The sequence below is a fragment of the Geotrypetes seraphini genome, chromosome 8, assembly GCF_902459505.1.
Source record: "Geotrypetes seraphini chromosome 8, aGeoSer1.1, whole genome shotgun sequence".
NCBI lineage: Eukaryota > Metazoa > Chordata > Amphibia > Gymnophiona > Dermophiidae > Geotrypetes > Geotrypetes seraphini.
This window is the reverse complement of record NC_047091.1, coordinates 1166754-1179196: the sequence shown is the minus strand read 5'-3', so window position 1 is coordinate 1179196 and position 12443 is coordinate 1166754. Positions and strand designations below refer to the sequence as shown.

General features: G+C 44.4%; 1 protein-coding gene across 4 annotated transcripts in view; it reads left to right on the top strand.

Moving 5' to 3' along the window:
- Positions 1-12443, top strand: part of SPTBN2 (spectrin beta, non-erythrocytic 2) — a 293681-nt gene that overhangs the window by 225393 nt on the left and 55845 nt on the right. For all 4 annotated transcript variants that reach the window (XR_004540403.1, XM_033955666.1, XM_033955664.1 and 1 more), the window contains one exon: positions 7683-7879. Coding sequence is in view for 3 of the 4 variants with exons in the window: in XM_033955666.1 (XP_033811557.1) it covers positions 7683-7879 (197 nt within the window). In the remaining variant the exon portion in view is untranslated. The remainder of the gene's footprint in view (positions 1-7682; positions 7880-12443) is intronic.

Sequence of the window (12443 nt, the reverse complement as noted above, 5' to 3'; positions counted from 1 at the left end):
TTCCATTTCCTTCATGGAGTGGAGGCTCTTCTTTAACCTTGCCTTTGGATCCTGATCTTCAATTCCAGTACTCCAGAGAGGCTTTACCTTCTTTTTCTGTGGGACCCAGGTTTCGCTCTTCTTCTCTTCAGGAAGACCAGACATCTTCTGGGCCAGTGTCCTCCAAATTCCTTTCTCAGATGAACAAAGATCTTCATATTGATTTGGAATCTGATTCTAAGTACACAGCAGAATATTTGGAGGAGTTGGAGATGCCACATCCTCCTAAGTACTCTCTGCGGTTACCCATGAATAGCATCCTTCGCCAGACTTTTAAGAGAAATCTGGAAGCCCCATATTCCATCCCGGCGGTACCAGCAAAAATGGAATCTCGTTACAGGATGGTACACTGTAAGGGGTTTCAGAAACCACAACTATCCCACCAATCTCTAGTGGTTGAATCTTCTTTGAAAAAGACTAACCCAGCTAAGATCTATGCAACAGTTCCCCCAGGTCAAGAGGGCAGATTTGGTCATCGTCTATATCAAAATTCCATGATGACAAATAGAATTTTGAATTATAACTTTGTTTTTACATTTTATCTAAAGCATTGGATTAAGACCTTGCCTTCTTTTTTCAAAGATTTACCAAAGCATCATTTGCCTGAGTTTCAACACTTACACCACACTCTGACCCAGCTTCGAATGCACATGGTCCAAGCAGCATATGATGCATTCGAGATATCATCATGGGTCACTGCATTTTCTGTTGCTATGAGGCGTCTGGCTTGGCTGCAGATTGTAGACATAGACCCCAATCTCCAGGATTATCTCGCCAACATATCCTGTCAAGGGAATGAGCTGTTTGATGAGTCCATTGAGGCAGCCATGAAATGCCTCATCTTATCAGGGATGTTATCCTCAAAAGTCAGCACCAGCCTATTCCAGACCACTGCCTAGAAAACAGCCGCAACAACAGCGAAAACGCAAACCCCAGGCTCCAGCTGCGGCCAAGCCAACGCAGCCTTTTTGACAATCTCACACAGAGCATAACATCAGTCTTTCTGCTTCTGTCTTCCCCTCTTCCCATCGGAGGTCGTCTCCATCATTTTCATCAAGATGGGAGGTGATCACTTCAGATCTCTGGGTGCTCTCCATCCTCAGAGAGGGTTACTCTCTTCAATTCCATCAAATTCCAACAGATTACCCTCCAAGAGAGTATCCTTCCAATTCTTCGCAGACCCCCCTTCTTCTCCAGGAAGTACAGACTTTGTTAGCTCTCAATGCCATCGAGGCAGTTCTTCTGGTACAACAGAGCACAGGGTTTTACTCCCATTACTTTCTTGTCCCGACGCCAGAGCACCTCCTCCTCCTCCCCAGACTGCCAGCTCCCCATGGGTAGAGGAGCAACCGGAGTGCGGAGTGCACTTCTCCCCGGAGGCCATTGAGACCAGTGAGGGGAACTTGGAGCTGGACTCCCTGGATTTACAGGAGAGCCACAATTTATTTCCAGATCACTCATTCCACACAAAACCCAACGTACACTTCGTTCATCAGATCTAAATTTACTTTCTGTCCCGTCTTTGAAAATTATAGGGACTAGGAGATCAGACATGTTTACAGTAATGGGACCACAATGGTGGAATGCCCTTCCTCAGTTCATTAGAATAGAAAAAGACCTCGCAACATTTAAAAAATTTTTAAAAACTTATTTATTTAATGATGCTTTTAACTAACAACTTACCTTAGGGACACTTTTTTTTTTAAATTGTGCTTTGGCCTCATAACCCCTTACCTTTTGTACTTACCTTCTTTTCCTAACCCAAGATTGTAACTTTTTAATTTTTCCTCCCATTTCAAGTACGTATTATATTTATATTATTGTTAGAATATTAGTATCTCTGTTTCTTTACTTGAAAATGTACATCGCTTAGTAATGCTAATAGGCGATCCATCAAATGTTTAATAAAACTTGAAACTTGAACCTAGGGCTTCATCTGCTCCGAGGGTGGATTGCAAATGGAAGAGCCCTGACCAGAAGGAGATGCCGGTTGGTGAGAATATGAATGCTGAAATTCAAAAGATTTCAGTTAAGATGTTTTTTAAGAGAGATAATATGAGTAACTATTGGTGCAAAAGTATCCAAGAGGGAACGACAGGCATCGTTCCAAATTCTTAATTGTTCATTTGAGGCTGCTGTTTCAAAGTCTTCATCATCAATAGTGAATAGTGTAGAAGTTAAGGATTCGTTCAGATTGTGAAAATCTCTTGTGGAGACAGTTTTAGGTATTTGGGGATTAGCTGGAGGAGACTGTAGAGTGCAGGATGAAAAGATGAAACTATGGTCAGACCAAGAAACTTAGTATATGTCAGGGGTGAAAAAATTCAGAATTAGGTCTGTAGGAACAAAAATAATATCTAGTGAGTGACCTTTTACATGAGTTGGGCCAGAGGTTAGGGCTGCAAAGTTAAGATCTTGCAAGTGGGTAAGGAAGTCTGAAGTTAGAGGATTGTTCGGATCATCCAAATGAATATTAAGGTCTCCTAGTACGAGTGGAAATTGAGAGACTGTAGAAAAATCTGAAATAAAGGATAAGACCTGAGTCACAGTAGTTGGACTAATTGGTGGAGGAATATACAATAGCAATAAGTCTATGGTTGGGTTAGTGCTGATTTTTAGATGTATAGTCTCAAGAGAGCATTTGGTTGGTGAGATATCAGCAACTACAGAGAGGGAAGTTTTGAAAATGACTGCAAATCCCACCCCCGCCCTCCTTCTTACCTGGACGATGGTTGAAGCAATAGTTATAGCCAGGAGGACTGGCATAAATAGGCCTCATTTCCTTTGCTTAGCCAAGTTTCCACTATGCAGAGAAGATCCAAGGAGTAGTTAGTTATGAGGATGAGGTCCTTAATGATATGGTGTTTGATGCATAATGATCTGGCTTTGATGAGACCCATATTTAAAAATTTTTGTGGGAGAATGGGTGAAGGAAAAGTAGAACCATTATGAGAAGAGTTGAGAGAGATATTGGTTAAGTTCAAGGGATTAGAATTGGCTGAATTATCTTTGACTGGAATCTGGTTAAGAAACATAGAAAAAGACGGCAGATAAGGGCTGCGGCCCATCTAGTCTGCCCACCCCAATGACCCTCCCCTATTTATCTCTGTGCAGAGATCCCACGTGACGATCCCATTTCTTCTTAAAATCAGGCACGCTGCTTGCCTCGATCACCTGAAGTGGAAGTCTATTCCAGCGATCAACCACACTTTCGGTGAAAAAGTATTTCCTGGTGTCGCTGTGCAATTTCCCGCCCCTGATTTTCCATGGATGTCCTCTTGTTGCCGTCGGACCTTTGAAAAAGAAGATATCTTCTTCTATCTCGATACGGCCCGTGAGGTATTTGAACGTCTCGATCATGTCTCCCCTCTCTCTGCGTTCCTCGAGTGAGTATAGCTGTAATTTATCCAGCCATTCCTCGTACGGGAGATCCTTGAGTCCCAAGACCATCCGGGTGGCCATTCGCTGGACTGACTCAAGCCTCAATACATCCTTGCGGTAATGAGGCCTCCAGAATTGTACGCAGTATTCCAGATGAGGCCTCACCATGGATCTATACAATGGCATAATGACTTCAGGCTTGTGGCTGACGAAACTCCTACGTATACATCCTATGATCTGCCTAGCCTTAGATGAAGCCCGCTCCACTTGATTGGCAGTCTTCATGTCTTCACTGATGATTACCCCCAAGTCCCGTTCTGCAACAGTCCTTGCTAGGATCTCGCCATTTAGGGTGTAAGTCTCGCATGGATTTTGGCTGCCAAGGTGCATGACTTTGCATTTCTTGGCATTGAAGCTCAGTTGCCAGGTCCTAGACCATTGCTCCAATAGGAGTAGGTCGTGTTTCATATTGTCCGTTGTGCTCTTGCTTGTTATGTTACACAGTTTGGCGTCATCGGCGAATAACGTTATTTTACCGTGAAGCCCCTCAGCCAAGTCTCTTATAAAGATATTGAAAAGGATCGGGCCCAAGACCGAGCCCTGCGGCACTCTGCTGATCACTGCCGTCGTTTCGGAGGGGGTGCCGTTCACCACCACCCTCTGAAGCCTACCACCAAGCCAGTCCCCAACCCATTTAGTCAAAGTGTCACCTAATCCTATAGAACTCATTTTGCACAATAACCTGCAATTCCTTGAGGGAATGGTTATGACAATCAAGTGGAAAGAACAAAAGGATAAGTGAAGAAAAGTAGAAAGAATCTTAGATGTGCTACTAAATAGAGTTTGAGATAAGAAAAAATAGAGGGGTAACCTGGATAACACACAAAGTTGCGCACAAAGGAGCATATTAAGGAGCATAACCTGCTCCTTAAGCGCACGCCGCAAATTGCAGTAAAGATATTTGCATGTACCAGCTGATAGGAGGCGGGTCCTACTGGCCACTGCTTTGCGGCGGCAAATCAAGATCAGGAGGTTGAAACGGTAACAAATAGAGTGAGTTAAAATAGCAGGAGGGTTCTTGTGAGGAGGCAGTGTTTAGGCGAGCAAAGCAATTAGTGCAACCAATATTGGATCTCAGAGTTCTCAATAAATTTCTCATCAAAGAAAAGTTTCGGATGCTTTCTTTGGCATCATTGTATCCCCTTCTGGATCACAACGATTAGTTATACTCTCTGGATCTCAAGGAGGCTTACACTCACATACCCATTCATCAAGCCTCTTGAAAGTTCCTCAGATTTTGAGCGGGAAATCATCTTTATCAATACAGAGAGCTAACTTTCTTCCTGGCATCATCTCCCAGAGTTTTCACCAAGTGCCTGGTAGTGGTAGCAGTAGTTTTGCGCAGTCATGGTCTCCAAGTATTCCCATACCTGGACGACTGGCTTATCAAAGATTCAACGTCTCGGGGTTACTGTAGTGACCTAACAGACTATTTGGTTCCTGCAAAGTTTGGGATTCGAAATCGACTTTCCCAAATCTCAAATACAGCCCTCACATACTCTCCAGTTTATTGGAGCTGTACTGGACACTATGCAACTCAGAGCATTCTTTCCTCAACAACGTCAAGATGCCCTCATACAACTTTGTCAACAAGTGTCTACCCTCGGTTCACTCTCAGCGAGGCACATGATGGTTCTCCTAGGTCACTTGGCCTCTACAGTTCACGTGATTCCTTTTGCCAGACTTCACCTCAGAATTTCTCAGTGGACCCTGGCTTCTCAATGGGCGCAGGCTTCTCTTCAGCAGTCTCTTCGCTGGTGGATGTTTTCTTCCAATCTTTCCAGAAGTTTGCTGTTTCAATCACCCCCTCACCAGAAGGTCCTCACAACAGATTCCTCGACCTACGCTTGGGGAGCTCATCTCGAAGATCTCCGTACTCAAGGTCATTGGTCCACCGTCGACATCACATCAATCTGTTAGAACTCAGAGCGATATTCAATGCTATCAAAGCTTTTCAGCATCTTCTTCATGATCAAGTCGTGCTCATCCGTACAGACAACCAGTTCGCCATATACTACATCAACAAGCAAGGGGATACAGGGTCCCTTCCCCTTTGCCAGGAAGCTCAGAAGATTTGGACTTGGGCAATTCATCACAGCACTTTTCTGAAAGCTGTCTACATTCAGGGAGAGTAAAATGCATTGGCGGACAAATTGAGTCGTCTCCTGCAACCTCATGAATGGACACTCAGTTCACCGTCTCTGACACATTTTTTCTCAGTGGGGGACTTCTCAGATAGATCTGTTTACTTCTCCCCACAACAACAAACTGCCTCAGTTTTGCTCCAGGGTCTACTCTCCTCACCGCCTGGAGGCAGATGCTTTTCTCCTGGAATGGATGAACAAATTCCTGTACGCTTTTCCTCCATTCCCTCTGATTCTCAAGACACTCATCAAACTCAAACACGAACATGCCACCATGATTCTGATAGCTCCTCAGTGGCCCAAACAACCTTGGTTCTCCCTTCTACTTCAACTCAGCAGCAGGGAGCCACTACTTCTACCAGTTTTTCCATCTCTGCTTACACAGAATCACGGTTCTCTTCTTCATCCCAATCTGACAGTTTGGTACCTCTTAACATGACTTCACACCTTCAGTTTTATCAACCTGTAAAGGACATTTTAGATGCTTCCAGAAAACCTACCACCAGACAGTGTTACAACCAGAAATGGACTAGGTTTTCTGCTTGGTGCAATCTTCATCACAAGGAGCCTCAGTCCACCTCCTTGTCTTCAGTTCTGGATTACCTTCTTCATTTATCTCAATCTGGTCTCCGTTAGAGTCCACCTCAGTGCAATTGCTGCTTTTCATCAACCATTGAAAAGGAAACCCTTATCTGCTCATCCTGTGGTTTCCAGATTTATGAAAGGGACTTTTCAATGTCAACTCACCTCTCAAACCACCTCCAGTGGTATGGGATCTCAATATCGTTCTTGCTAAATTGATGAAGCCTCCATTTGAACCAATATCTACGGCTCATCTGAATTATCTCACTTCGAAAGTAGTCTTTTTCATCGCTCTCACGTCTGCTTGCAGAGTCAGTGAACTACAAGCTTTAATAGCGGATCCACCTTTCACAGTTTTCCATCACGACAAGGTGGTACTCTGCATTCATCCGAAGTGCTTACCAAAAGTTGTTACAGAATTTCATCTCAATCAATCCATTGTACTTCCAGTGTTTTTTTTTTTCCAAAGCCTCATTCTCACCCTGGAGAAACTGCTCCTCATACTCTGGACTGCAAGCGTGCTTTGGTTTTCTGCTTGAAAAGGACCAAGCCACATAGATCTTCTCCAGAACTTTTTGTCTCCTTTGATCCAAATAAGTTGGGACATCCTGTTTCCAAGAGAACAATCTCCAATTGGTTGACTGCTTGCATCTCGTTCTGCTATGCTCAGGCTGGACTGCACCTTGAAGGTTGAGTCACAGCCCACAAAGTTAGAGCCATAGCGACTTCTGTAGCTTTCCTTAGATCTACTCCTATTGAGGAAATCTGCAAAGCTGCCACTTGGTCCTCGGTTCATACATTCACCTCTCATTATTGTCTGGATTCTTTTTCCAGATGGGATGGCCACTTTGGTCAAGCAATATTACAAAATTTATTCTCCTGAATCACCAACACTCCCCCCATCCCATTTTGGTTAGCTTGGAGGTCACCCATATGTTGAGAATATGCTGCTTGCTTGTCCTGAGATAAAACACAGTTACTTACCATAACAGGTGTTATCCAGGGACAGCAAGCAGATATTCTAACAACCCACCCACCTCCCCTTGTTGGCTTCTTAGCTAACTATCTGAGCTGAGGAGACACGCGTCCTACGTTGGGTGGGAGGGCACTCACGCATGCATGGTGCAGCAGTCGCGAACTTTCTAAAAGTTCTTCAAGCAAGTCTGCTTGTGAAGTTGTCCGCATCAGTGCTCTGTGGATGGCGTCACCCATATGTTGAGAATATCTGCCTGCTATCCCTGGATAAAACCTGTTACGGTAAGTAACTGTGCTTTTTTTTTTCTTCACTCTGTTTCTTTGTACAACCTTAATCTCTATTCCTTTTTCTTTCTATTATATCACCTATCCTGCTCTTTCCCCTTTTCCTGTTGACTATTATACCCTCTCTCTCTCTGTTCTTTGTTCTTACCCACTCCTTCTATATCCTCTCCTGCTCCTCATTTTCTCTTTTATGTTTCTCTTTTTTTCTGTGTGCAGTGCTGGAGGTACTGATGTTTGGCAGAGATGCCAGCATGGCAGAGGCCTGGCTTGCCAGTCAGGAGCCCATTGTGCGTTCAACTGAGCTTGGCAACAATGTGGGTGAAGTAGAGAGCTTGATCAAGAGGCATGAGGCCTTCCAGAAGTCAGCAGCAGCCTGGGATGAACGATTTGCTATGTTGGAAAGACTAACAACGGTAAGGGGATAGAGAGAAGAATCAGAGAGAGGTAAATATAGATCTATCTGAACTCTGAGAAATAACTTTGCAAATATTCCCCTTCATAGATATCAATGACATTCCATTTTAGACATCTCTCTCTATATCATATCACCCTTGCAGTGCAGAATTTACATATTTGCTCTCTGGCTTTCTGCTTTATACATTACTGATGTATTATGTTGTTAAGCTTGTTGGACCCTGCGTGTCATTGAAATACAATGTGGGGGTACATAGTTGTGAGTAGATGGCTACTTTGGTAGACCTTATACCTAATTATTAAGGAGAATTTCTTGCTTAAGTTTCCTTTTAAAAATTTCCTATAAGGCCCTTGAGCTAAAAAGTGCTCTGGCCTTTGAACCTGCAGTATATGCAAGCAAAAAAAAACGTGAAAGAAATCAGCTAGATTTAAATCAAATGTACATATGTTATTGTCTAAGCTCTCCACAATGAGACTAATATTACTTCCTATAATACTGGCAATGGCAATTGAAGTCACTTTATACCCAAACCAGGTTAAATAACTATATATGATATATGCTGGTGAAAAATAGTCCTGCCTGACAGAGGAATTTAGATTCATTTTAATGCAGAAGTACCCCTATATACTAATGGTGTTTCTGTTATGTTCCTTCCAGATTCAGTACACAAGGTGTTCAATTCCTTCCCGCAATCTGGACGTTGCAGAAATCAAAACACTTTTCTGAGCATGTGCTCCTCCTACCTTAGAGAGAGAGTTAGAGCCCCCTACAGTTTCAATTTCTGCAAGAAATCCACGCAGAAGTCTTCTGCTCTGCATCTTTTTCTTATTTTTTTTCACTTAAAGTTTGTCTTTTTTGGTGGCTTGAGTGCTTTGAGACTCCTTTGCGATGGTCCTTGAGGAAAGGCGCAGTCCTGCAGATCTGGACTGCTTAGGATTACCAGACATACGGATTTACCCGGATATGTCTTCTTTATAGAGGACTGTCCAGGCATCCAGACAACTTTTCAAAACCCAGCACTTTGCCAGGATTTGAAAAACTTCCAGCTCAGGACTGCTGCATCTGGAGGGCATCAGCGCATGCAATGCATTGACATCACATGCATGCACGCATGCTTGTGATGTCATAGTGTCACATCTGCGCATGGCCCAAAGTGGCTCTGGACATGAGAAGGTTGGTGGCGGGGCTGGGGTGGAACGAGGCATGACTTTGGCATAACAGGACAGGGCTGGGTGGAACTGAGCGGGTCCATGGGTCTGGATTTTACGATCATAAAATCAGGTAACCCTAAGACTGCTGCTTCACAGAGAAACTTTGGTAGACCTGTGGAGCTAGCCTGCTGTGTGCCACCCTTCTTGGATTCAAGGTCCATTTCCCTGGCAGTTTGCTTGACCTCTGACCTTGTCAAGGGTTTAAGTACAGGCTGTATGTATTCTGAGTATAAATCCTTCCGGGTTTCAGGGTGTAGGTTGCGTTTCCCAGCCAAAGTCGCATGGAGTGGTTTTGTGGGGGGCGGAGGTTACAGTCAGAGTCCATTCAACTGGCAATCCAAAGATCTTATAGTTTAGTCATTTGGAGCAGTTTCTGAGGCAGAAAATCCTTTCCTCCATTCAGCTGCAGTGTAATACAGCTGGCAGGCAGGCAGGCACTGCACAAACTATAAGTACACCTCCGTTATTTCCTATAAGAGCTCGGGGTGGTCTGTGGAACGTGAAAAAACAAAACAAATCAAGGAATGCAAAATCTAAACCGAGAAAGGAGAAGATGTGTGTATACAAAAGAAGCCTAGGAAATAAAGCAAAATCAAAGCAGGGCTCCCTACCCCTCACCCCAGCATAGTAACTGTAAAGGCATAAAGAACAATAAAACAACTGGTAAGCCACCCATCGTCATAGTAACATAGTAGATAAAGACCCGAATGGTCCATCCAGTCTGCCCAACCTGAATCAATTTAAATTTTAAAATTTTTTTCTTAGCTATTTCTGGGCAAGAATCCAAAGCTCTACCCGGTACTGTGCTTGGGTTCCAACTGCCGAAATCTCCATTAAAACCTACTCCAGCCCATCTACACCCTCCCAGCCATTGAAGCCCTCCCCAACCCATCCCCCATCAAACAGCCATACACAGACACAGACCATGCAAGTCTGCCCAGTACTGGCTTTAGTTCAATATTTAATATTATTTTCTGATTCTAGATCCTCTGTGTTCATCCCACACTTCTTTGAACTCAGTCACAGTTTTAGTCTCCACCATCTCTCTCGGGAGCGCATTCCAGGCATCCACCACCCTCTCCATAAAGTAGAATTTCCTAACATTGCCTTTGAATCTACCATCCCTCAACCTCAAATTATGTCCTCTGGTTTTACCATTTTTCTTTTTCTGGAAAATATTTTGTTCTACGTTAATTACCTTCAAGTATTTAATGTAGTTCAGGAGCTTTAGGATGACCACTCACGGCTTCTCTTTCAGGGCGCGCCTAGGCCCTTGCCGGTGTGCACGCTCAATCTGCACTGGGCCCGCCACGGAGCACAGATCCAGGGTGTCCACTATCCAGTGCTCCAAGAACCCTTGGAGCTCAGCTTCTGAGATGGACTACGGTTAGCCCACCAGCCTGATGTTGCCGCGGCGGGAGCAATTTTTGATGTCATCAATCTTATCCTCCAGAGTTCTAAGTCAGGTCTGCATCTCTGTCTGCATGCTAGTCACCTGAGAAATACTGTCTTCCAGCGTCGATTGTCTGAAGCATTGGGTGATTCGGCTAGCGTTACTCGCTCTCAAGCCCACTCTGGAAGAAAAAGCGTGCAAGTATTCTCAGACAACGCCACGGCAGTAGCATATGTCAATTGTCAACACGGCACAAGAAGTTGTTGCCAGCTGTTTCAGTGGACAGAGTTACATCTTCTGTCTTTTTTAATGGTGCACGTGGGTGGAATCAACAACATTCAGGCAGACTTCTTCTGTCACCAGGTCCTGGACTCGGGAGAATGATCCCTCTAATGGAAAGTGTTCTGTCTGATCGTACAGAGCTGAGGTCAGCACCAGATGGACTTGTTGGTTTTATCAGAGAACTCGAAGCTCAGGCGCTTCTTCAGTCGAAAAATAGATTGTGGAAGTTTAGGACTGGACACCTTGGTTCAGCTCTGGCCAGCTCACGAGCTCCTTTATATATTCCCTCTGTGGCCTCTGGTTTGTCAGGTTATCCGCTGGATAGTGACGCATTCCGGCCTCCTGATTCTAGTTGCTCCTAGTCTCATTGTCCATGGTATCCGGATCTTATCCATCTTCAGCGGACAGGAAGTCAAACTCCCTCTTCATTGCAACCTTCTCAGTCAGAGTCCAGTTCCCATGGAGACCCCACAGTTCTTTGATCTTATTGCATGGCTTTGAGCGCTCAGCCTTGATGAGACATGGTTATTCAGTTGTCACCATCTCAATGCTTGTTATGCTAAGGCCTGGAAGACTTTCTAACAGTGGTGTGCTAAGGACCAATTGGATTCTGATTAGGCTCCCATTTTGGTGATCCTGGCTTTTCTTCCGGCAGGCTTAGATAAGGGTTTGGTGGTGGCCTCCCTTAAAGTTCAGGTAGCAAGCTTTTCATGCTTCCAGGCATGAAGAGTTCTAGTTCGCTTACCACTCATCCAGCTGTTACCTGGTTTCTGAAGATGGCACTTCATTTGCGGCCTCCCTTGAGTCATCCTTTCCCTTTGTGGAATCCTAACATTGTTCTTGAGGGCCTTGCGGAAGCAACATTTGAATCACTAAATAATGGTACTCTTTTGGACCAGACGATCAAGACTGTCTTTCTAGTCACCATTGTCTCGGCATGGCATATTTTGGAGCTTCAAGCTCTTTCATGCAGGGAACCGTTTCTCTGACTTACGGACACAGGAGTAGTTCTCCGTACTGTACCTTCCTTTCTATCGAAGGTTGTTTCCGCTTTCCATGTCAACTAGAAGTGCATTTGCTTGCATTTCATTCCACAGGCTTGGAGAGAAAGGATCATATTTTACGCAAATTGGATGTCAAGAGAGGCTTGTTTCATTATTTGGCGAGGACTTATGATTTTCGGCTATCTGATCACTCTTTGTCCTGACTGCCCCACCTCGGCATGGTAGATCGGCGTCTAAGACCTCAATTGTCCATTGGATTTGTATGGCAATTTCCAAGACTTATATCGCCCACGGCAAGCAGCCATCGGTTTCCCTTAAGATCCACTCAACTGCTTCATGGGTGCTGCTGCTTCATGGGTGGAGTCTCGTGCAATTCATCCAGATGAAATATGCAGGTCATCTACTTGGTCCTCTCTTCATACCTTTAACTGATTTTACTGGGTGGGTGTGGCAGCTTGCTCTGATGCCACTTTTGGGATCTCGGTGTCACGGGCAGGCTCTTCTGTCCCTTCCTAGACACTGCCATTGCTTTGGTACAGTATGTCACCTAGCGTACTGAATCCAGAAGGAATGTAACAGAATGGAAGATTAGGTTTTCACCTTTGATAATCTTCTTTCTGTTAGTCCATGGATTCAGTACAGCCCGTCCTCAGTTGTTCTGACTTGCCTGCT